The sequence below is a fragment of the Manis pentadactyla genome, chromosome 11 (genome assembly GCF_030020395.1).
Source record: "Manis pentadactyla isolate mManPen7 chromosome 11, mManPen7.hap1, whole genome shotgun sequence".
Classification (NCBI taxonomy): Eukaryota; Metazoa; Chordata; class Mammalia; order Pholidota; family Manidae; genus Manis; species Manis pentadactyla.
The window spans coordinates 76,081,979-76,107,752 of NC_080029.1; the positions used below are offsets into that span (position 1 = coordinate 76,081,979).

The 25,774-nt window shown below is 40.9% G+C and overlaps 1 protein-coding gene across 2 annotated transcripts; it reads left to right on the forward strand.

The window, feature by feature from the left end:
- The first annotated feature begins 33 nt into the window (after positions 1 to 33).
- On the forward strand, positions 34 to 17,969 carry DAD1 (defender against cell death 1). 2 transcript variants are annotated; one of them, XM_036887451.2, is made up of 3 exons: positions 40 to 320; positions 7,098 to 7,272; positions 17,726 to 17,969. In XM_036887451.2, exons 1-2 carry the CDS (start codon positions 110 to 112, stop codon positions 7,226 to 7,228), a joined length of 342 nt encoding a protein of 113 aa, XP_036743346.2. In that variant the 5' UTR covers positions 40 to 109; the 3' UTR covers positions 7,229 to 7,272; positions 17,726 to 17,969. The 2 variants fall into 2 exon arrangements, with proteins under 2 accessions (XP_036743345.2, XP_036743346.2); XM_036887450.2 differs by lacking the exon at positions 7,098 to 7,272 and having other exon boundaries at positions 34 to 320.
- Positions 17,970 to 25,774: the final 7,805 nt, after the last annotated feature.

The following is a 25,774-nucleotide window of genomic DNA, read 5'->3' on the forward strand; positions in this document are numbered from 1 at the left end:
GTGGGGGGGTTCGGAGCTGGTTTAGAGCTGCGCGCATGCGCTGGCGCTACATCCGGTAGAGTCTTCCGGGAGTTTGGACCGTGCGGGCCGGAGTACCGTTACGGTAGTCATGTCGGCGTCGGTAGTGTCGGTTATCTCGCGGTTCTTAGAAGAGTACTTGAGCTCCACTCCGCAGCGTCTGAAGTTGCTGGACGCGTACCTCCTGTATATACTGCTGATCGGGGCGCTGCAATTCGGTTATTGTCTCCTCGTGGGGACCTTCCCCTTCAACTCTTTTCTTTCGGGCTTCATCTCTTGTGTGGGGAGCTTCATCCTAGCCGGTAATGATCTGTAATAGCAATAATAATATGTTTATTTGGTGTTCTTTTATTCTGACAGCACTCTTCTCTATTTTGTATCAGACCACCGCCTCGTGAAATTAATGAGAGGAGCCTGTGTTGCCCTCTTATGTGAATGGGAAAATTGAGGTTTAGAAAGGTTGTCACAAACTTAGTATCAAAACAGTCGCCTCGGAGCTGGAATTAAATCTGAAGAAACCACCTTAATGCTGTTGCCCAGCCTGGTGTCCACTTCATACTGGACCAGGGGAAACTCCAATCCAACTTTCACTTAGCTTTAACATATCCTTAGAGTTGGTACACTTAAAATGGAAAATCCAGCTCTGAAGCATCTCTCTCACCTTGGTCTAATCATTTCTAAGCTCCAGTAAAACGTTTCAGTGAACAGTGTAAGAAATAGAAATACTGGGTATTTCTTGTTACATCAACCTTTACTTGATTTTGGCTTTTAGTTGCCCTTCATTTCTTTTAGATGAAGCTTGTATTTCATTATTCTGAACTCAGTTTTTATTCACATCGTTCTACTTTAGCTTTATCATTCTTTCTGATTCCCAGCATTTGATGCCTTGTAGACTGTCATATTTAATAAGAGCTGACTGCACCATATGTTTTTGCCAGAATCTGAGCTTTCTTGTCCAGTAGGGATTCAGTGAATACTGAGTCCATGGATGGCCAGGGAGTGTTAGACAGTCCTGTTTGTGGCCGCCACATGGGCCTTTCCAGTCACTGTATGGCCTGCTTCTTGTCTTTGAACACATATTGTAATTCATGTTTTCTCTTCCCCCAATGTGATCACTCAGTCAGGCCATCAATTGTTATTTTAAATTTAATACAAGGTATTATGGTAAAAGCTTTGGGGGCACTTCAGGTTTATGTTCCTTGTCTTCAACTAGTTTACAGTCGGGGAACAGACAAAATACAGCATTAGAATTGTCTAGAGACTTCATTTGTAGTAGTTCTTCATTACAGAGGGAACTTATATATATTTGTATGTTATATAAATATATAAATTCTATATATTTAATAGAATGCATTTTGCACAGATTGCTAGCTCAGAATCATGCCAGAGATACTCTACCCACTCCTCTCTTAGAACCAAAAGTAGCCTTAAGGACTTAAGACTTGTACACTAGCCTGGTCTGGAGTTAGAGAGCTAGTATGTTACTTAGATATTTTATTGTCACCTTTGAGTTTTGTCCTAAGTAACTAAGACCTGTTTCTCTAAACAGCATCCTGGCCGTCAGGAGTTGATATATTAGCATCATGGGATACAACAGATACACTACCCTCTGCTCCAGATTCCTGACTGCCTGTTCCTCATACTATGAATTTTATTAGCCAAACTGGAGAAGGAATCTTGAGAACTTCCTGTGACTCTTTGTTCAGTGATTTTGTCTTCTAGATCTGGCATGAATAAGAATAAGATGGGGCCTGAAAGCTGATTTAAAAAAAGAAGCCTTTTTGCTGAAGTCACCCTGGCTTCATAAGGCTCTAGGGTTAAGAATGCCTCCTCAGGGCTACATGGAAGAGTATAGTCTACTGAGGAGTGGGTGTGGACTAGTGTCATAGATTATAAGTGGGATAAAGCCAGAAGATTTTTTTTGAGTGGGTAATTTTTCCTTATGCCAAGACCTGTTTTTGAGGCTGTTGTGGCTAAAATTGAATTGGCAGATTTCCTTTCTTTCCTCTCTCATGGAGAGTCATGGCTTGCCATTGAAGTGAATACTTAGTGAAAGAATGCATTACTAGTGGAGTGAGGGGGTTGAGATTTCTGAAGCTGTCAGATAACAGGTAACTGGGCCAGAGAAATGAAAGTTCCTTCAGGAAAACAGGATTCGTGACATTGCAGAGTTACACCAAAGGATATAATTTGCATTTCTTTTTGACAATATTGACCTTGCTAAATTGTATCTCCTCTGCAATTTGTTGGCCCAGATCTCACTGGAAGACTGGTTTTAATGGGAAATTTGAAATTTGGAATTTATCCTTTGTTGTGATTGTTGGGGAGGGAAGCTTTGCACATATTTATGGTGCTGGGGTTTTTACCTTACCTATGGTTTATTTACTCTTGGAAGAAGAGAAGGGAGGAGGCCAGTTTGACTGGAGAATGGGAATTGTAGGAGAGTATGTCAAAAGATTAGAAAGTGCTGCATACTAGAGCTTTGAGTACCAGGCCAAGGAATTTGGATTTTTATCCTGTAGGTAATAGGAAAGAATGTAAAGATTAAAAAATAATTTGGTAAGAGAGAAACTTAAAATTGGTGTTAGTTTTTTACGTAGGGTGAATTGTAGGGAAAAGTTCTGTAGTCTGGTGTGTGTGTGTGTGTGTGTGTGTGTGTGTGTGTGTGTGTGTGTGTGTGTGTGTGTGTGTGTCTGTATGAGGGAGAGAGAAAGATGGCACATTGGTATTATGTGTATTTGTGTGTCTGTCTTCCCTCTGGAAGGTTAGCCCCTTGAGGATAAGGGCAGTCCTTTCATCTCTGCATCCTCAGTGCATAACACTGTATGAGCATGTATGAGTATACCTATAAGAATGAAAGGAATGCTGGGCTCTTATCTGCTAGGTTCTCTGCCAAGGTACTGAGGATTCAACTTTGAAACACACAGATGTAGTCTCTGCACTCACAGAGTTTATAATATAGTGGGAGATACAGACAAGTAACTGTGAGTAGTGCTGTGATGGAGTAGTATTGGTGAGAATAGGAATGCAAACGGACACTAAGTCCTGCCTGGTGGTCCTATAATATTTCCTTAATGTTTACTTTTCCAAAATATGCTTCCAAAACTTAGGTTTCCTTGATACCTTAATTTTTCTTTTGATAATTTCTCTTTACACTTTCTTCTGTATTTCCTTATTTCCTTTATTCTCAGTTGATGATCTTGCTTTATTTTTTCACTTGCTTTTATTTTTCACAAAAAACAGACAGACTTCCTTTTGTCTTCTCACCCAGGAATCATAGCAGCCTACCTGCAACTGTACCCCGCCTCTGACTTCTTTCCCATGATGATGGATGATGTGTCCCTTTCCTATCAAATGCGCGGAGGAACCAGTCTTCTCTTGCTCACTCTGGGACTCATCTTCTGCAGTCATCCTTCCATTCTGCATCATTAATCTCTCACCCTCTCGATTGGATCATTTCCAGCATGCAAACATGGTCTAATATTGTGCAATTAAGTTTTCATTTAAGCTCAGTACCCCTCCAGATGCCATTCCATTTCTTTCTTCTCCATCATCAAAGAATTCCTTTTAAAGAATAGTCCAGTTGCTGTTTCTGCTTTCTCACATTCCATTTATTCCGTTACCGCCTTTGGTGGTCTCTCCCCACCATTACCAGTGAAACTATTCTTGCCATCTTGGCAAACTAATGGCCATTTGCCTCACCTTACTTGATTGCTCAGCAGTGTTCAGCATTTAACATAGTTGGCTGCAGCTTCTGTGTGAAGTATTTTCTTCTTGAAGCTTTTATAACCGTACACTTTCCTGGTTGTTCTTCTTACCTCAACGGTTTTTCCTTCCTACTGGGTGCTGTGCAAGGTGCTTCTCTGGTGAGGATATGATTCTAGACCTCTTCTCTGTTTCTTTCTGTAGGTGAATTTAATGTTTGTAGAACTGCAATTACCACACTTAAGATTTTTAGTTCTGACTTGTTCCTTGAGTTCCAAATTAGCAAATCCATTTGCCCACCTGACATCTTCACTTCCAAAGTCTGATATGAAACTCTAAAAGGAACCTTCCTTCTCAGTCATCTGCCTCTTCACCAGTCAGTACACGGTGTCAACAGTGGTAGAGTTCTTGCAGCCAAAAATTGAGGAGGTTTCTTGATTTTCCTTATCTCCCAGATCCATTTCATCAGTAAGCCTTGTCTTCTGCAAAATACAGCTTTCTGTCCGTTTTTACTACCATTGCCTGAGCTCTTTGGCTCTTATGTGATTCTTCTGCTTCTTTAACTCTGCAAACCATTCTCCACATTGCAGTTCTAGCAATCTTAAAAAATGTAAGTCAGACTATTTTACTCATCTGCTCAAAACTCTGAAATGTTGTTCCATTGCACTTAGAACTTAGAGCTACATCCAGACTCTTTTCCTGAGGCTTACAAAGCCCCATAGGATTTGGCCCATGTCTCCCACTTGCCCTTGATCATTTCAGTTTGGTTAGTCTGAACATGTCAGGATTGTTCCTGCTACCTGGAATGCTTTGCCTCTAGATCTTTGCATGCTTGGCTCCTGTATTTCAAGTTTTGGTCTTAAATAACACCATCTTAGGCCTTCTGTGAGTGCCAAATAAAAAATAACTTCCCAGTTACTCTCTTATTACCTGGTTTTATTTTCTTCATAGCACATACCACTACCTGATGTTTGCATGTTTATTTACTTATTAATTATATGTTTCTCTTCATCGGGTGTAAGTTCTTTGGGAGCCAGGCTTGTCCTGTGCCTTATTCTCAGTACATAGCACAATGCATTGCACATAGATGCTCAGTAAATATTTTGCTGGATGAATGGACATTTAAGGAGATAGTTAGAACTGCTAAAATGGAGAGGCTGCCTCAGGAGGGAGTGAATTTCCCTCTTTGAAAGTGCTCAGGGAGAGACTGAAGGTTCATTGTGTAGGAGCTTTTGGAACAGGCATTTTTTGCCATTATTGTTCCTGAGTGCATCTCAGGGATTGTACACCCCATCTGTGACACAGGCTCTGGTAGGTTTGTAGTTGTCTACCTGGGGATGGCTCATCAGATTCTGGAAGTGTCAGTATAGCTTGGAAAGCTTACCAGGTGATTTCAGGCAGACTCCTCCAGTGTGCCCAGGTATACCATCTCTTGGGCATTTTATGTATCAAATGGGGTGTTGGTCTTTATGACCTCCACGGTCCCTTCCATCCTGTGGGACTGTGAGTCTTATGTTATTATGGAACATACCCTGGGTTACTATGATCATGGTAATGATAACACATCAGTTCGTTACCTTACTCACCTTAGTGGAAAGCTTCTCTTTTATATTTTCTGAAACACTACCCCCATCCTCCATCCCTGTAGCCACTGTTAAAATAGTTTGGTATCTACTTCTCCAGATTTTTAGATTCCATCTAAAATATTTTAAATGAGAAAATAATGGTTTGTTTCTGCCTTACGTACACCTTTTTTTTTTTATTTAAAGAAATAGGATTGGGGTAATTGGCTTTTTTTTCACTTAATATATCTTGGATGTCAGCACGTAGAGACTTTATCTCATTCTTTTGAGTAATTGATGGGATGTCGTTGCATGTCAGTAATGTAATTTATATAATCCCCTTGATGACATTTGGACTGTTTTCACTTTTTTCCAACTTTACAAACATATTTTTAGGATGTCTTTGTTCTGTAAAATAAATTCTTTAGTCAAAAGGTAAAACAAATACCAATAGATATTGCCAGTGCTCCCAGGTGGATAAACCAATCAGTACTCCCACAGCAGGATTTTAATTGGTTGCCCTTGCCTCAGTCAGTGTCCTTCTTACTTTGAAGGTCTAGGAGCCTGAAAAGATCAGTGGTGTTTCCACAGTGTTTAAGCATAATGAAAACTCTGTTACCATGGTGATGGACTCTGCAGAACTAGTCTGATAGTTATTTGACCTTTGTGTTAGGGTCTCCGTTGGTTGTCTTTTCTCTTTAGTGAAGGAATGGATGCTAGCCTGAAGCAAATTTGGATTTTCTTAGTGTTAATCATTTATCACAGGCATAAAAATATTTTGGAAAAGTGTTTTCCTAGAGCTCCCTTTTCATGTCAAATGGTGACTGGCTAATGTGTCAGTTGGAATCTTAAGGGTATAGAATGTGGCAGTGGAGAGTTCTTGTCAAAGTCACAAGCTTAGTCACATAGCTTAGGCCTCTTACCTTTTTTGAGATAAGCAGCTGCTAGAACTTTGAGATTGAAGATTATGTATAACTATGAGGTCCTCATGGATAAGCATCTTATATTTATAATTTCTGTTATCTAATATACATATTATACATCCAATATTATACAATATTATTCTAATAATTATTTTATTAGAAAATCATCAATTTTATCTTGTTATTCAGCCTAACCCCTTTGTTACTGCCTTACCTACTTCCCAGTCTAGGCATATGTGTAGTTAAATGAGGACTTAAGAATTCTGAAGATGTTTTTGATTATATATATATTTTTCATAGCAAGCCTTTGATTTTAAGCCTAACTCTGGCAAGTGATATTTTTTCCTTTAACAAACCATTAAGAGTGTAAAACTTAAGTGTACAATTTGATCAATTTTTAAATTCACCCACCCAGCCACCACCCAGATCGAGATGTCAAGCATTACCTTGGAGACCTCTGCACCTTTCCAATTACCCCTCCTTCTGTGAAACATAAAAACCACTATCCTGACTTGTATTACTATTGACTGATTTTGCCTCATTTTAATCATCATATAAATAGAATCATACAGCATATACTTTTTGTGTCTGAATTGTGTTGCTCAACATTGTATTTGTGGAATTCATCCATGTTGTGAAGTTCTTTTTCATTGCTTTATAGTGCTTGATTGTTCACATATGCTCTCATTTATCCATTTTACTGTTTAATAGACATTAGATTGCTTCTAGTTTGGGGCTGTCATGTTATCATTCCTGTACATGCCTTTTGATGCACTTACACATCGTTTCTGTTAGAACTGTTGGGTCATAGGGTAGATGTTTGTTCATTAGCAGTCATATTTGTTTGGTACTTTTAGATAATCATTTTTTTGTTTTGCTTCTTACACAGTTTGCCTGAGAATACAGATCAACCCACAGAACAAAGTGGATTTCCAAGGCATTTCCCCAGAGCGAGCCTTTGCTGATTTTCTCTTTGCCAGCACCATCCTCCACCTTGTGGTCATGAACTTCGTTGGCTGAGTCATTACTGTGTACTTACTTGAGGAGTGGCACACTAGAAGAATGTAAGTGAGGATCGGAGCCCTTGTCCCACAGTGTTGATTTTAAGAATAGAAGTTGGATGGGACTGGTTTTGGTCATGTTTGGCAAGGTTCCGATATTTCTGATAAGTTCGTTGCAGGATTTTCCATGGGTCTGTGAAGTATGCATTAATACCGTCATGATTCATCAGTGCTGCCCGTCTTGGTGATTGCCTTCTCCTGTCACTGTTTTTTCAAATCATTAAGGTAGTAGAAAATGAGAGCTTGCCTGTGGCTAATACATTAATTTCTGCACCAATAACTCCCTGAAAATAACTCCAGGATCTTGGAAGAGTAATACAGGTTTTGCTCTTACATTTGCTCTATAATTTTTTTTCTGATTTTGATCTCAAATGACTTAAAATGCTGGCTATGGTTCCCATAGAACCTGGAGTAATGCTTTTATTTGGTAGATATCCAAAATATGCTGAATGAATGAGGCCATTTGCTGGTAATATGTACTAAAGTAGAAATAAATGGGAAATTGGATTAGCTTGGGAGAAGACATTTTTAAAATATAGGATGAGATGCTGTTTGGTTCATTTGCCATTTTTGCTAACTCTTAAATGGAATCTCAGCATATAACACAGCTGTGGAGCCTGAGTTGTTTTGACTGACAGAAGTTGCAAAGCTCTCTGCTTGACCTCTCCTTCATGTGTGATGTGCTCTTTCCTCCTCTCAAGTAGAATCCTAAGCTCTTAAGAAGTACATGGGTGTTCTCCAAACTGTATGTCAGCACTGTTAATTTATATATGAGAAAACCGAGCCTCAGAACAGTGCAGTGGCCTTCTCTGGCTACATAGCCAGGTGGTTGCAGAGTAGCACCTTAGTCCTCTGGTGCTTTTGGCCTGGTGCTCTCCCAGCATTCCATGGAGCTAGCTGATGAATTGATGTCCTCTTTGCTTTCCTTTCCACTACAGAATTTAGTGGTAGAGAAAAGAGAATCTTAGAAGATGTTCCTCCAGTATGGGGAAGAATACCCTAGGACCAACTTTTTTCTGTCACTACTTGGAAATCTGTCATTTTTGTACTAACAGAAATCTTAACACAAGAGTTAGAGCAGCTGTGTACTACGGGTATGTTATAATGTGATAATGACTATACTTCAGTTTCTGGTGTGAATGAATTAGTTACTTGTAATGTTACCTAAATCTTCTTCATTGTTGATATTGCCTTAAAAACAGTTCTGTTAGTTTAGGGACTTCAGGTTTCATTTTTGGTAGTGTAAATTGACAGAGATGGTTTATCTCAGTGAAAAAGTTTGAGAACAACTTCTTTCTATTATTCTAATGCAATTTAAGTTTTTGGACACCTGATCAGGACTTGAGTTGCCATCCTTCCCTCACTCCTTTTACCTTCTCTATCCCCTCTTCTATGTGCCAGTCAGTGCCTTGTTACTGGAAATAACAAAGAAAAGTAAAATGTGACTCCTACCTTCTAGAGGAAAAGTCATGTAAACACAGCAGTTAAAGAAAGTATAGTTAGAGCCACCCTGAGGATCTGAACAGAGTGCTGTGGGACTCCAGATATGGGAGCTGCTGGGAGTGTCATCTGGGAGCAGAGGCAGGAGCTGTATGTCTGATGAATGATAACTCCTTGAGTACAGCTAGAAAACTGAACCACCAACATTGATGTACACTTGTACACCTCATAAGTAACTCTTGGGCTTTCTGATAGTGACCTTACTGGAAAGGTCATAAGTCTTCTGATTGCCTTACTCTAGATTTCTTAAGTTATTTTTTCTCGAAGAGTCATCTGTGTGCTTAAGAAGGGGACAGAGCAAACATGTCAAGGATATTCTCTAAGTTCAGCGAGATACCAAATCATGGGAAATTATTTCCTAGGGCCATTGTGATTGGAGGAGGACTCTGCTGCAGATAACTTATATATCAGAATTATGAAAAAAAACAGACAAAAAGCAGGCTCAGCAGAAACTGCATAGTGCAGACCATATCAACAACTTTCATGGCCACCTGTTCAGCTGGGAAATATGGACAGGTAAAGCAAATTTTTATTATTCCAGATTGCAGCATTAAATCATTCTATAGAGAGTGTACACACAGGAAAATCTTCTCTGGGGGAATGCCAGAAGGTTTTTCACAGAGATCCCTCATTTGATACAGACTATACTGTCCTGTTCTCAGTTTTTAATAGATGCATCTCTTAGCCCTTTTTATGTGCTTCTAACTCAGCTATATGTGCAGTGTGCCAGAACACTTTAAAAAATAGTCGCCAAGTTAGTTCTCAATATTTATATCAACTCAGAGGGTAGAACAAAACAGGTTGAATGTTCTTCAAGTACTTTGAGAATTGGGTGTATAAAGAATAAACTTAGAGAGTATATTGCTTTTGCATGAATTTAGGTGACATTTGAAGCCAACAGCTACTCTGAAAAAGGCAGATAAAAAGAAAATGGCTTTGAGTTAAAATAATAAGGAGAAGTAACGAAGTTCACATATAGTGAGAACTCACTGTGGGCTGGCTTTAACGGCTTCTTCTTGTGTGTCTGTTTTATTTTCAGAGTAACCTCTGGAGGATAGGCTTGCCTATTCCATTTATAGATGAGAGACTGAGGTTCAGAGAGCTTTGTTAGAAATCTATATTATATAAGTCTGATAATCCAGTCTAACTTAAAAAAAACTCTTTTTAAGGTTTTAAGGTTAATCAAACCATTTTTGCTTAAGGTTGTTTATTGTATGAAGTATTTGACAATTCCAGAGTTAAATGTGTTTAAAGTGTTACCACAATTATTTTATCTGTGTTCTCCCCCTTTTTACTTCCCTTTCTTTGCTTTTATTATGCCAATTTAAAAAACACAGGTAAAGTACAGAGAGTAATATAACAAATACTGATGTATTCATCGCTGCCAGTTAACAGATTTTTAACAGATTAGACATTGTAGATTCAGCCGACATTTCCTTTGAATCCTTCTTTAGTCCCGGTTCCTTACCTCTGTTGGAAGACTTGAACTTCTTCATTGCAGTTCTGTTCAGTTAGGCCTAAAGTAAAATGTAGATATGTTAACACAACCTTTTCAAACTTCAGACTTTGTAGTCTTCTGAAAATGTGTAAAAGTTTGTTTGGCAACTCACTTGGCAGCACGGGTTGGTTATAGATGATTATCCCAGTGATCAAGAATAGACTCCTAGTATTCTTTAGATTATCATAAAAATGAAAATGCACAAGTGAAAAATGCTCCTAGTGAGCTTTTAGGTTGGGAGAACCCACGCACGCTTGAAATAATGATCAGGTGGCAGCGAGTCTGTTTTGAAAGAATGTGTGACACAGAAGTTCATAGGTTGGAATATTAAAAATATATTCTATTTGTTAATATTTCCTGTTTTATTTTTTCATGTCTCTGTGAAATTCTTAAAAAAAAAAAAAAAGCTTATTCCAGGTGTTCTGAAGGGAAATGAAGAAAAGAGGGCCATAGCTACATTAGGTCATAGTTGGGGAAGGAAAGTTCCTGATGACCTGGGCCCTGGATCAGAGGGAAAAATGAACTGTGCACAAAGAGGCAAACCTGATCTCAGAAGTGTGCTCAGTCTGCGGGAGAGTGCCAGATGCTTGTGCTGAAACCTTGTTCATGTTGCTTTGTTTTCATAATGGAGACCATTTTCCCGGAGGTCTTTAAAAGTTCATTGTGTACCATCATATCATTGATAAGTTTTCACAAATGCCTAGGGTGCCTAACTGGTTTTCTTGGTTTCACTGGATATGGCTGGTAATTGTAGGTCTGCTTTGGTTATGTAGCTGTATTCCTATTATGTTAATGTATGTATGCAATTTAATTAGTAGTTTGTTAAAACCTATACATGCTTATGTTACTCTACAAGAAGATATGTCAAAGAAATAATCAATCTTCCCATGTTTTCTTCTGTCTGCTACTTCTATAGGTTTTCTTCTTCCTTCCTAATTACAACCCTTTAGTAGAATTCATGCCTCATATAGAAAATTACTGAGTATCATAATTCTTCCAAGTGGTAAAGATACCTCAAGACAAATGCTGGGCATAGAAGCCACAGGGCATAAATCTGCAAAGAAGTAGAAAGCTAACCTTTTCAAACAATATTGCTTCTTTCTCACTTACCAACTTTACATGTCCCTGTATGGCCCCAGAGGACGGCTGGTTAGCCAGAGACGGGTAAGATTCTTCAAGGGAGGAACAACCTAAGACAGGCACAGTCGCAGGGGGGCCATCAGGTGAGAAACTGGGGATCAACAGACGTGAGGCTTAGAACCTCACCCCCCCCCCCTGTTTTGAGAGAAATCTTCTGCATCCGTGGATGTTTTGTTGCCCTTGTCTAGCTTGGATTAATACTTAGCTTATAGGCACACACCTGATCATCTACATTTGCCCTCTTACAGCACTAAATTATGTTTTCTACCTTTATCTTGCGTCTACCTACCACTTCAGCATTTTATTAAAAAAAAATAATAATAATAAGGGAGAAATGTGGGATTCACATATAAATCAAGTATAAAAAATCAAACGAATAATCATATCTGACTTGATTGTTTATAGTTCATGATGCGTGATCAAAACTGAAAGTTTCTGTGATATGACTGCCCTTGCACTGTTTACCATGTAAGAGCTTATTCACTACCTAAGAACTTGTTCACCATGTAAGAACTTGTTCGTTATGCTTCAGAAGATTGGAGACTGTTGAGAATTAGGCTTGGGGTTGATTAATGATTGTTCATTGAGTCCCCTATACAGAATTTTATTGTTGTTAACAACCATTTGATCAATAAATATGAGAGATGCCCTCTCAAAAAAAATAAAAATTCATTGTGTTTAATTCTGGCTGGAGCGAGGGGGCTAACAGGGCTTGGCAGAACATAAATCTGACTAACAGTACTACTTATCAACACTGTTGACTTCTCAAATTCATCAGCAAAATACAGTAGTCCCTCCTATGTGCAGGGATATGTGCAGGGACACCCAGTTGCTGCCTGATGTTACGGAGAGTACTGAACCCTATATATGATATGTTTTTTCCTGTATGTACATATTTAAGTTTAATTTATAAATTAAGCACAGTAAGAGATGAACAATGATTAATAAAATAGAATGATTATTATAACAAAATACTATAATAGAAGTTATGTCAATGTGGTCTGTCTCAAAATATCTTACTGTCCTTACCCTTCTTGTGGTGATATGAGATGGTAAATGCCTACATGATGAGGTGAAACAAGGTAAATGATGGGGACATTGTGACAGACATGACAGCGTTAGGCTGCTGTTGACCTGAAGATAGGTCAGGAGGACCTAAATGTTATTCTTTAGGTTCTGCTGCCACCTAGTGACTATATTTTCTATGCTGAGAGAATGTACTACAAAGACTAAGAGAAACTGGGTTTGGGGGAAAGAAACCACTTTTATCTTTGTGATAAAACTTAGTTTCTTTCTAGTCACAGGAGGGCAGCAGAGGTCTTGAGTGGGCTTAGATGTGGGGTGGGGGTTACTTTATATTGTGGCCAGAAGTGGGCAATGTCGAGTTAAGCACAAAAGGACCTGCAACCTTGAAGTGACCCAAGGATTTTGTTGCACATGTAAGACCATGTGCACAAAGACTGACACATTTTCCCTTTCTTTTCTTTTCTTGAAAGTTCAGGGGTTCCCTTTCTGGTTCATTCTAAACCTGTTTTTCTCCCAGCATGACTTCTGTCAGCAATAATCTCTTTAAATATTTTTGTTGGGAAATGGGGCTATGAGTTTCTATTCCATCTTCTCTTTGACATTTCACTTTTTATTGAATTAGGTCTAGCCACCCAGTAAGTTCTCAAAAAGGGAACTGACTATTCTAAATTTGCAGAACATACTGAATTAAGCACAGTACAGTCTCTTTTTCAACCCCCTTTTTCCCTGGTTAGAGGGCGAGATTCATTTGGTCCTTTTTTAAAAAATTGAGGTACCAGTGATATACTATCTTACATTGGTTTCAAATGTACAACACAGTGGTTCAACAGTTCCCATATTATTAAATCCTCACCCCCACTAGTGTAGTTACTATTGTTAATATAGGAAGATGTTACAGAATCACTGGGTATATTCTCCATGCTGTACTACCATCCCCATGACCAACTTATATTATGATTGAGAATTTTTGTACCCCTTTATCTACCTCACCCTTCCTGCCTTCCTACCGCACCCCCACCCCCATGGTAAACATCAGTCACTTCTCAGTGTCTATGAGTCTCCTGTTATTTTGTTTTGCTTTTAGACTCCACAAATAAGTGAAATCATATGCTATTTATCTTTCTCTGCCTGGTTTATTTCGCTGAACATGATACCCTCTAGGTTGTTACCTGTTGTTGCAAATGGCAGGATTTCTTTTTTTAATGGCTGAATAATACTCCATTGTGTATATGTACCACCTGTTCTTTATCCATTCATCTATTGATGGGCATTGGTTGCTGCTTTATCTTGGCTATTGTAAATAACCTGGCAGTTCACACAGGTGCATGTATCTTTTTGAATTAGGGATTTTGTTTTCTTTGGGTAAATTCCTAGAAGTGGAATTACTGGGTTGTATGGTGTTAGTTTTTTGAGGAACCTCCATACTGCTTTCCATGGTGGCTGCACCAATTTACATTCCCACCAATAGTCTGTAGGAGGGTTCCTTTCTCCATATCCTCACCAACACTTGTTATTTCTTGTCTTTTAGATAGTGGCCATTTTAATTGTGTAAGGTGTTATTGCATTGTATTTACCTATTACTCTTAAGACCTTGAATCTGCCTGTTTATTAAAAAAACTAATTGACTCCTTTGGTGATTGAGCTCTATTTTGTATTTGGTCCATTTAAAGCTACAAAAAAAAAAAAAAGATGAGAAAGAAGAAAGAAAAGGAAAAAGAATGCCAAGTAGATTTGTATGAAGGTCAACACTGCCCCAACTCCCTGCCTCATTTTCTCCAAGCAGCTTGGACATTCTTACTCCATGTCATCCCCACTCTCAGTTGCATAGGAGCCTCTTCTGATGCTGGGGGTCCACTGTGCATGCCTTTAATGTTTCACTTGGCAAGTAGTTCTGAAACTGTTCATTTGCTTTCCTGTCTGTCCCACTGAACTCTTAAATTCCCAGAGGGCAGGGACCTCAGGGCTTAGCACAGGGCTGACAGTCACCATGCATGTTTGTTGAATGAGTATATGAATGTGTAAATCATTTTCAACTGTAAGAAAATGCTATAAAAATAGCTATGTCACTAGTTACATAAATGCTATGACATGTGGGAATGCTGTGTAACAAAGAAGCCAAGGAAAAAATTCATATGAGGGGTCGTGGGGTGGACACAAGCATGACACTAGATGTCAGAAGACCTGCGTTATAGATTTTGCTCTGTTATTAACTAATTGAATGGACAAAAATCTTGTCTGAGGCTCAGTTTCCCTGTGTACACACAGTGAGGGAATTGACCTGGATGTTCATCAGTCTCTTGCAGCTGTTAAAGTCTCTTGATTAACAGAATTCATGATAGTTTCCATTGTGTTTGAAGATCGCGTTGTTTATGAGGATCCTCAGCTGAGATTTGTTCTTTTTTCCTCTTCTTGTTTTTTTTTCTTGTTACTTTTTATCTGTATTACCAGATTCCCATCCTCCATTCACAGGAGGTGGAAAGTTAAATTGAGTCTATAACAAAATGCACAATGTTTGTATAGGCTTTTTCCAAAATTAGACAACATTTGTAAAATGTTTTATAGTTGTCACATTACCAGGCTTGCAGAACCCACACTGCATGTATACTTTTATACACATTAACCCAGGTGATCCTAACAGCTCACTCTGTGATGGAGATAGACAAATAGCAGTATTCCTATTTTACACATGAGGTAACTAAACTTTGGTGAAATTCAAGTTGACTTGTCCAGTCCCTGGAACTAGTAAGTGCTAGAGTGGGAACTTGATGACAGACATTTTGACTAAAGATTTTATATTCCTTTCTTACTGTTATGTCCAAAGCCTTTTGGATGGTGAACATACATAAATTGTTAGTTTTTCATTAAAAATATTAAACTTCTCTTTTTTAAATGGGAAAAACTTAGGAGAGGTTGATAAGAAAGGATGAAAACAGGCTATATAAAATGTTTCTGCAAAGTTGGATCATCTTTCGTATGATCCAGAAGACATGCAGTTACAGATCAGGAGACCTGACTGTATCCAGGGAGGGTGATGTGGATCAGTGCTGTCCAGTAGCATTTTGCAGCATGGAAGTATTCTAAGTTTTCACTACCTGGTAGGATAGTCACTAGCCCCTGTGCTATTGACACTTGAAATGTGGCTGGCTGAGGCACTGAATTTGTAATTTTATTTAATTTTAATTAAGTTTAAATAAGTCACCTGTGGCTTGTATTGGACAGCACAGCTCTGGACAAATCTGTCAAACTGCCAGGTTGCAGTTTCCTCATCTATAAAATAAGAGGATTGGACTAGTTGATCTCTATAAGCTCCTTTCATTTCTAGAAATGTATAGTCTGTACCTTCTGAAATTATAGTGATTCAAATTGAGCTCTCTAAACCTAGGACTTCAATGGTCTTTGATTCACACTTTCTCTATTTTCAGTATTAATTGGCTGACCAGGATCCAGAATGAGATGGATTTGAAGGGAAATCAGTAGTTGAGCATTCTTGCTCTTCGCTGGTGTCTGAATAGAGGTGGCGCTGGAAGAGAGCACAGATTCCAAACTGATCCTGTCGGCATTATCTTTTGTATCTGAACAGAGAGTAATTATTTTTAACAGTTCTTTGTGTTGTGCCTTACTTTTAAAAAAATGATTAGAACAGACTGACCAAATGACACTGTCTTTTCTGCATGGGTGAAATAGACTGCAGAAGTCATGCTAACTCTTCTCAGTAGGTGTCTGCCATCTTGCATGTCTTGGTGTCAGGGGAGGAAGTAATATTCGTTTCCTGAAACCTTTATTCCCTGGTTAGTAGTTGAAACCATTCTTCTGAGCTGTTGAATAGTCCTTTTTTTTTTGAGCTAAAAGAATCCTAGAACCTCTGGATTTAGAATACTCTCTAGTAAATGTATCTTTGCCTTAAAAGAAAGGAGAGATTTTTGTTAAGTAGAATTTTCTGAAAACCACTATCAAAGAGACTTAATGAGTCATTTTTGCCTTCTGGATGGACCAGCTCCAATGTCTTAGATTTAATATTGTAGAATCTCAAAACTTGACTTTTGTACTAGGATTTATTTCTTTTGTAATTCTAAATGTGTCAAGGTTCTTCACTGATACGGCCCTATGCCCTAGTCTCCTCTTATCCTGGCCAATAGAACGGATGTGTTTTAATAGTTTACAGTCTGTTGCCAGAGTTTTGCTTTAAGAAATTTGGAGTGAATAGGTGTGTTTTAGTAGGCCTGTTTGCTCTTGTTTAGCACTGTGAACACTTTTTGTTCCGTGTTTTTGCTTTCTTTTGCACATTCCTCACTGTTCCACTGATGTAGAAATAGTCTGCAATTATGTAGCATTTCTCTAAATACCATTGTTAGTGTAGTAAAAGCACCCTGGTTAGAAGTCTTGAGATTTTTCCTTACCTCTGATGCTGGCATCTCCAGGTCACCTGAGCCAATATATAAGGTACGGTGATGCCCTTTCACTTACTGGGGTAGCCCAGCTCTTCTGAAAGGGATTCTTTTCCAGCCCTTTTCAAGTCATGACACACAGAAGATTACGGCACACTGCCGGAAAATTGAGACCCCGGAGTCCCTAGGGACAAGGGGTCAGTTTCTGGCCACGCCCATATTGGACCAGCACACTATGTGAGCAGCTCTCCTGGAAGGACTAGAAAGGAAGCCCGTGTTACCTGCGAGCAACTTACAGGTCCCAGTTTCATCTGACTAGCAGCAGTGTGGCTGCTCCTCTTGGAGTCATTCACCATGTTGCCAAAAATAACCTTCTCTTTAAGTGAAAACCATGTTCTTTTATTTTGGCCCTTTGTTAAATCTGAGATTGGCAGTTTTTCTCTACTTACTTTCTTGAATTCTTGTTCCCCACCCTGCCCCTAAGGAGGGAAGAGGGGAACAAACTATAAATTAAGTGCTTTATAAACTTTCTGGACCCAGAAAAGTTCTTTATAGACTAAATTTCAACCCCCTCACCTCTGTGAGTTTGTGTGGGTCAGAGAAGTCAGGGTGATGTATGTAAACTCATGCAGCTGATTAATTGTAGAGCTGGAGTTAGAACTCATGTTTACAGTTCCCAGTTTTGCCTTGTTGTGCTTAGAATTGAGATTGAAACATTAATTTTTAAGGATACTTCTGTGAAAAATATTTGCTTTCTTCTGACTGTTGTCCAGAGTTTGGGAACTCCATAACTAACTGTTTTTGTCTTTATGGGGTTAGAATTTAGATTGAAGGATTTGGGGCCCTGTCTGATAGTAAGACTTTTTTTAAGCCTTGGATATCTCATCTTTCTGCTTCTTTCTTTTAGGTTCGCTTTTTGATTTCCTCTGGATAAGAACTCTTGAGATGGCAGCTTGTTGGACACACGGATTTTCTTCACATTTATGCTTACTACCAGTTATGATTTGGGATGCAGGTAGACAGCCTAGAAGAGTTCCCGCTATGTCAGAGCAACTTTGTAAAGTGCGTTAGTTAATATGGGCTCTGCCTTCCATTATGTGTAACCTTTTTGCCTTCCAAATTAAAAAACTCCATGCCACTCCTTCCTTTGACTCTGGTGCTGATTTTTGTTTTCTTTATTTGTATTAAGATCCTTTTTTTCTTTCAGTCCTGTACAAAGCGTTTAGGAGTGATAACTTGCAATTGTGTCTCTCCTTGCATGTTTTCATTAAGTGTATTTGAAGTTAATGACAAAAGGCAGTGCTGACAACCCCTGGGAAATGACAAGAGTCCTTTGTCTTTTCCCCCTGCTGGTAATCCTTTACTAATCCCTCAATTGTTGCACTTGGTTCCACTCTTAGGATACAATGCATGCCTGGTACTGCATCATTAAACACTCTGTTAGAAATTGAACTAAGTGTGTGCTGCTTCCACAGTTAACATCTGTTGCAACATGCTTTAGTGGTGGAAAGTGAAACACATGTCTTCTAGGCAATGTAAGCAGAGTGCAAGAAGTGAGGGTTGTGTATATATATGTTTTTTTATAGGACACAGTACTCTTCCAAATCACTTTCACAACTACTCTTTAATTTTGTTCTCAGTTATCTACAATCCTCATTAGGTGAGGAAATCGAAGCTCAGATTTGTAACTTGCTTATGATCAGAGTTCATGACACAGCTTGTATAGAACAGATCTGCTGGCTGAAGTTTAGGCATATTTATATATATCATGCTAGCAGTCCTATTTCTGTTTTGGGTGGTATATATATAGGAAACAAACTATGTTGAGGATACTGTTTTAAATTTAGCCGACTACTGAAGTGATGAGTTGTGTTGTAGGGGTTCTCCAACTTGGCTGCACATCAGAACCACTTGGGGAACTTAAAAACAGAATTGCAGTGTCCAGGTCACACCCCAGACTGATTAATGGAAAATCTCTGGGGGTGGCATCTGTACTTTCACAGCTACACAAGTGATTCTGATGTGCAGCCAAATTGGAGAAGCACTGCTCTGGACTCCTGCTACTCAACTGAAGTTCATTGACCAGCAGTATTGACATAACTGAGAAACTTATTTGAAAATCAGGAGACTTTCAAGCCCCACCCCTGACCCTACTGAAGCAGAATCTTTTTTTTAAGCATGGTTCCCATATAGTTCATGTGCATATTTCAGTTTGAGAAGCACTGATCTAGAACAGTGGTTCTCAAATTTTGGTGTTTCTCACAATTACCTGGTAACTTGGTAAAAAGCTTGGGCTAACACACTGAAGTTTGAGAACAGCTCTAGATTAGGAGTCAGCAATGAATTAAGAAAATTCATTAATTTTTCTTAATGGGCATGGCTATGTTCCAATAGAACTATAAAAACAGGTTGTTGGCCCATGTTCGGTAGTGGGCCTTACACGTGGGAGCTCATGTTATATGAGTACTATGGTATAGAGAAGAAGGAATATCCCAGCATTTCCTGCTGCCTCTAGCTCAACACGTTTATGGGGAGGATTTATTTTTGTTTTCTGTGCTCTTGTGGGGTGGAAGCCATTTGCCACAGCCACTGTACACAATACCATTCTTTGCAGTGGTAGGAAGCCCAGCCCTGAGCATCTCCTGCCCACATGGGCCATGATTTGCCATTCCTAGGGATACTAGTTCATTAACATTATGATTGAGGAACTTAATTTGCTTTGAAACTTAGATACTATATAGCTTTATGAGGCTTCTGGATTATTTTTAGTCTCATTTGATGAACAGTTATTTTGAATAAGAAAAGCATCTGAACTTTAAGACAAAAGGGTTGAGACCTGGAAATGACAGTAATTTTTTTATCAAGGAATTTTCAGAGTCTTTAATATTCAGATTTTGTTTGCTCTCTCTCAGTGATACTAAGTTCCCATTTACTGAATTAGTTATTGTCTCAGAGCTGATTTATCTAATCCAGTGACCATCGGCAGGAAACATTCATCTTCGGTGTGTCTTTTCACCATTTGCAATAGGGCAACACCTATAGACTGCTTTTGGAGTTTTGAGTTAAATGTAGCTGAAAGCTCATTACAAGTGACTTTGTTTTTAGGCTTCTTTTGATGTGCTCAGTGGTTCCAATTCCTTATACAGAAGAATTAGCTGTAGAACTATTATTCCTTCAAGCTTAAAAACATGCATTACCCTCCACTCTACTCTCACTGAGTTTCTGATTCTTAGGTGTCTTTTTTTTTTTTTTAAGCTGATGTAGGTAGAGACATGGTAGATGAGAGGCTCTGATTGGATGTCTTTTCCTGTTTCTGGACCTTACTCAATTCCCACTGGCTATTGATATACTTGTTCGATGCCTCTTGTTCGGTAGTGGACCTTACACGTGGGAGCTCAGCACAGCGTGTTGTACGAGTACTATAGTATAGAGAAGGAGGAATATCCCAGCATTTCCTGCTGCCTCTAGCTCAACACCTTTACGGGGAGGATTTATTTTTGTTTTCTGTGCTCTTGTGGGGTGGAAGCCATTTGCCACAGCCACTGTACACAATACCATTCTTTGCAGTGGTAGGAAGCCCAGCTCTGAGCACCTCCTGCCCACACATTTCCTGTCCTCTATCACATGGAAACCATCTCTTGTGTTTTTTTCTCATAGCAGCCTATACCTTTGGCCTCTTTGATCACAGCCTTTCATCTTGGGCTTCAAACACTTTTGTTGTGATGGTTGGAAAATACTTCAGGAGGTTACAGTGCCCTCTGGTTTTAGAGGCTCAGAAAGCTAGCACTGGCCAGTTACCAGAGGCTGGGGAGCTTGTATACAAACTCAGCATGACGCTGCTGTCCTCCTGTCTTGGTGGCTTGCAGCTCTGGATGTCTGAATAAAGTTTGATTCCTGTATGACTTTCTAAGTACATTTAACTTTAAAAAATTGAACAAATATAAAAAAATGGATTTCTCCTGTGGGTAAAACAACACTTTGCTGAGCAAGGATCTTAGATGAGGGGATGAATAAAAAGGAGGAAGCTTAAAAGCTAAATAAAGTGTCTTATTTGCTTATATTAAATTAATAATTGGGCCCAAGCTTACTGTAAAACTTCTGTCAATGGGATGAAAAAGAGGTATATTTTCAAGCCATCAGAGAGGCAGCCTGGTGTTGCAGAAAGCACTTTGCTTCATCTGAAGGTGCTGATTCTGCCACTGTTTTGCACCTCTTCTGTTAACCTTTTGTGGACTTCTTGTTTAAAATTTAGCAAACAATTAGGCACCTAGGCCATGTACTACACAGTGCATGGGATTATGTAAGGTAAGACAGCCCTTGCTGCAGTGAGTGAGCAAACAGTGTCTTCCGTATATCTGGCATGGCATTAAGTGCCTGCCTGTTATGTCATTTCCATCTAATTCCATCAGGTAGGGAAGTGGTATTATTTTCCAACTGAGGAAATGGATACTCGGTTTGCAAGTGTCAGGGTTTGAATCCTATTGCTAGGTGATTCCAAAGCATTTGGATTAGGATTTGAATGAGATAAGTAATAAAATAATAAGCTTAGGGATAATAATGAGCACATGTCCCAACAAAATGTGAGTGGATGTGCCTCGTTAATGTGCTTGCTCCACAGTGTATCATCGCTCTCACAGCAGTCATCAGCGGCTGTGAGAACCAACCCGCACCTTGCTTTTCACCTGCAATGCAGGTCAGTTTTACTGGCTGTCAGCTAAAGGACTGTGGTGGCTGATGGTAGATGCCTTCCTCTTTCCCCGGAGGGGAGAGAATTACTGTGATTTCCTGGTAGAGTCTGCTATTCAGGCCTGCTCTGCCTTTGTAAATGGCATGGATGAACAACTTTGTTTTTACCTTTTTGTTATTGAAACACACACACACACACACACACACACACACACACACACCACACACACACACACACACACACACACACACACACACACACACACACACAGCAAGAGACTAGTAAATTCCCAGATACCCAACACTCAGCTTCAACCATTAACAACATTTTACCCCAACCTAGTTTCAGCGTATTAATTAAAAGGAAACATTGGTGGGTTAGCTCCTTCCTTCTACTGGTCCAGCATTTAGTTGAAATATTTGAGTGTCTACTCTGTGCCAGGTACTAGAGATTCAGAGGTGATCAAAACAGAGAAGATGCCTCCCTTTCTAAGCCTTCAATTCAAGCACAAATGAGTACATAAATAGGTTGAAGGTGGTGTAAGTGGAGTGAAGGGGATAAACAGTATGAGGTGATGTAAACTGGGATGGGGAGGTTGCTGCTTAGACACAGTGGTCAGGAAAGACCTCTCTGAGCAGGACACATTTAGGTTGAGACCTTGACAGCTGAGTAAGAGTCAGCCATGGGCCCAGCCAACTGGAGTGTGTCTAGATTCCACTTCAATAGTGCTCACTGCTATATAATTAAGTCAGTGGAGCTCACCTGTGTATGCAGTATTGCCTTAGGAGACTACTGCTAATACCATTTAGTGAGGGAGTGCATTCTAAATGGACAGGGTTGTTTTGCCATTCTGATCTTATCCCAGCAGTTGATCAACTAGGTGCAAAGAGAGTCAAGGAAGTGGGAAGGCGCATCCAAGCAAAACACAGGACTCTGGTCTTGGAGGGTCCCTGAGACCCCAGTTCTTCCCTGCTCCTTTCTCTGATCAGGCTGTACCTGGAACCACCTGGGACTTGGGGATCCACAGTGCTCAGTGGAAAACCAGGGGATCGAAGTCTAGAGCTAGTCCACTTGTAATAATCTTAAGCAAGGTACTTAACCTGTAAGTTATTTGTGCAAGGGGGAGATAATACTTGGTCTATTCTCAGGTTTACTGCAAAGATGAAAGGAGAAGTTTGCTTTGGTGTTGGAGGGAGGCGGGTTGTTCATAAAGATTCCAGATACAATGTTACCCACCCATGTCCCTTGGTAAATCACTGGAATACCTTGGGTCAACAAGGAGAAGAGAGGACACCCTAGAGATTACTACAAGTAATGTCTTAAAGTCTCTACCAGAAAGACATGTTTTTAAGGTTAACCCGGTTTCCTCTCTACAAGTTTGGAAGTTTGAAATGGAGACCATTTGCTCATTACTGTCTAAACCACATTCCTTCATCTACTTAAACTCTCTTAAGTCCTGCCAGCCTTGTTGTATATTTATGTGCTCTTCCCTTAATATTTTCTCTTTTCCCTCCTTATCTGAATTTTATGTGGGTGGTTCAGGGAAAGGGTAGACAGCTGCTCTCCTCTGCTGCTTGGTAGGATTTTTGAAAGGCTTTGAAAATGGGTAGGATCTCTCTCCTGCATCCTATTGCCTCTGAAATGGGTGTATGCCTGTATTTCCAGAGCAAACAGGGACACTGGGCTCCCCTCTTCCCAAAGGCGGTGAACCTCCCTGAGCCCTGAACGATTTAGGTGTTCTGGGTGAAGGATGATGGCTGCCTAGAGAAGCTGCCCCAGGGAGGCTGCTGGAGAGGTTGGCTTCATGCTTTAAGACTTGTGTCCTTCAGGGGGTCCACAGGGACCCTTCTGAAGGCAGAGAGGCCCCTGGAGGGTGAAGGGGGGAGATCATAAATGAGAGTATTCAGGGATAATCCTGTGAGAGAGCTCAGGGAGGCTGAGAGGGCTCTGGGGCCAGGAGGGGTGGCTTTTGTCAGAAATAGCCACAGCTTTGCCAGGGCCTCCTGCTTCTGTAATTCCCCCTCTGCCAAGCTCTCCCCAAAGCTGGAAGCCATGGAGGAAGCAATAAAATGCACCTGATGGTGTAACAAGAAGCTCCTGGGGCTACTGTGCAGAGAGAAGTGGCCACCCCCATGGGAACTCATGACATGCTAGCATGGCCTGGGAGCCCTGAGCACGTCTGGGGCTGGCCTTGTCAGCAGTACCCCACTTAATCTCTGTGATCCAGTGTGACCAGCTACCTGCAGGCAGCATCACAGCTCAGCTGCTCCATGTTCCCTTGTATTTGCATTTAAGTTTTCTAAGCATTTTCCCACTCATTATCACTCTGGATCCCTTCACAACATGGAGAAGTAGGTGGGCTACTTTTTTACCCGTATGATTGGTGAAAAATTGGGATTCATAACTGGTAAAAGTCCTGGGAGAGAAGGTTAATTTAGGGTCAGTGAAGCTTGCAGATAGCAATGGGCTCCCCTGCCCCTGCCCAAAAAGGACTCATCCTGAGTTCTCATAACAGTAACCTCCGTCATGCAGTTACGTCTCTTTCATGCCCATGCACTCCCTGGACTGTGAGCTCCTTGGGGACAGAAACTGTATTTAATGGGAGCAATACCCTATTGAGATATGATTTACATATCCTAATATGCGCAATTGTGTACTGTCTGATACATTTTGACTGTGTAGACACCTGTGTAACCATCACCCAGACAAGACACAGAACACTTCCCCCACTCGGAAGCTTCCCTCATGCCTCTTGCCAGTCAATCCTTCCACCCCAGAGACACCCACTGTTCCCAGTTCTACCCCTGTAATTAATTAGTTTTGCCTGTTCTTGAACTCCATCTGTGCGGGTCATGCAGTTTGTACAGGGACTTGGTCCCCAGAGCCTGGCATGGTGTCTGGCATGTGGCAGATATGCAATGAGAAAGAAAGCCTTAGTTCTTAACCTACCCTGTGGGAGAGTGTTGGCTTCACTGGGAAACAGGCTGTGAGCTGTTAGTGACCTGTTGGCATAGGCCAGTGACATGCTGGATCCTGGACCCCAACCCTGGCAATCTGATTCTGATTCCTAAAGCTTTCTCTTGGCCCCAGTGGGGTCCCTGCAACCCCTCCCTCTGGGCTTCCATCCTGTGCTCTTTGGGAAGGAGCCTGGTGACCCTGGGCAGGTAGTGCCCCCTGCTGCCACTGGGGTCTGGGGCTCTCCATGGGATGTGGCAGGCCCTGGAGCCCAGTCAGTGACTGGCGAAAGGCAGAGGCTTGGTTCATGGAATAGAAGTCGTTCTGAATTTTAATTTTCCTCTTAAAAGAGGGTTTTCCTAAGTTTGGGGACTTCTCTTTCCCGGAATAAACAGGCTAAGGGAAAGAGGCCTTTTTGGTGGTGCACTGCTGCCCCCAGGTGGGTGGCTGCAGCCACTGGTGGGCCCACCAAGCCCGGCGTTTTTCAAGCCTCAGGTTCTGGTCTCAGTTCTGCGCCTCTTGGCTCCCTGGTCCCTTGAATCCTGGTCTTCCGGTCTCTGAGAGGCAGATGTCCATCAGGGCCATCCCTCAGCACTTCTGCCTCGGCCTGGAGTGGGGGTGTTCCTCAGAGAACCAGCCCCTTCTGTGTGTGTCGGGGGAAATGTGGTCCCTGTGGGGAGGGTTGGCTGGACAGAAGCCTCCAGGGCTTGCTCTGTATTTAGCAAATGTTTAATCAGGCACAGCAAGGTTTGACCTAAGGGCTTGTTCAGAGGTGGGGGCAGAGATGGTGGTTGGGTGGGTGGGGGGAGGCTTCTCTGCAACGGGTGGTGCAGTGCCTCACAGTCTGCTGCTGGAGGTGGGTATGCAGGGGCCTTCCTGTCGCACCTGCGGTTGGTGGTGCAGGTGGTGTAACGGCCCAGCTGGCCTCGCTCCGGCACGTGGCCTGCAGTGATGTTATCGCTAACTCAGTATTTTTAACTCTTCTTTCCAGAGGATGTGGCTTCTGCGGGAGAGCTTCAAAGGGTGCCCTATTTGCCCCTGTCAGCAAACATGACGTCATGGAAATGGGAGGGGGCGGCCCCAAGCCTCCAGACACCTGGAGGAAGTGGGGACTTTTTCCCCTTCCTGTCCTACTTCTGGCTACTGATTCAATGTCTGACTTGTTTATTAATTTCAAGATGTAGCTCTGCAGTGATACTCAGAGGAAACCTTATGCATGTGTGTCTGAGTGAAACGAGGCCTGAGACTAGGCGCCTTCTGCAGGGCAGGGCACTGGTGGCCCTCGGGCTTCCTCCCCCTTCACTGTGCTCATTA

Coding starts and splice junctions, on each gene's coding strand:
- DAD1 (XM_036887450.2), top strand. CDS start 110: ATGTCGGCGTCGGTAGTGTCGGTTATCTCGCGGTTCTTAGAAGAGTAC. Junction 321..17,725: donor GGGGAGCTTCATCCTAGCCG/GTAATGATCTGT, acceptor TCTTTCTTTTAG/GTTCGCTTTTTGATTTCCTC.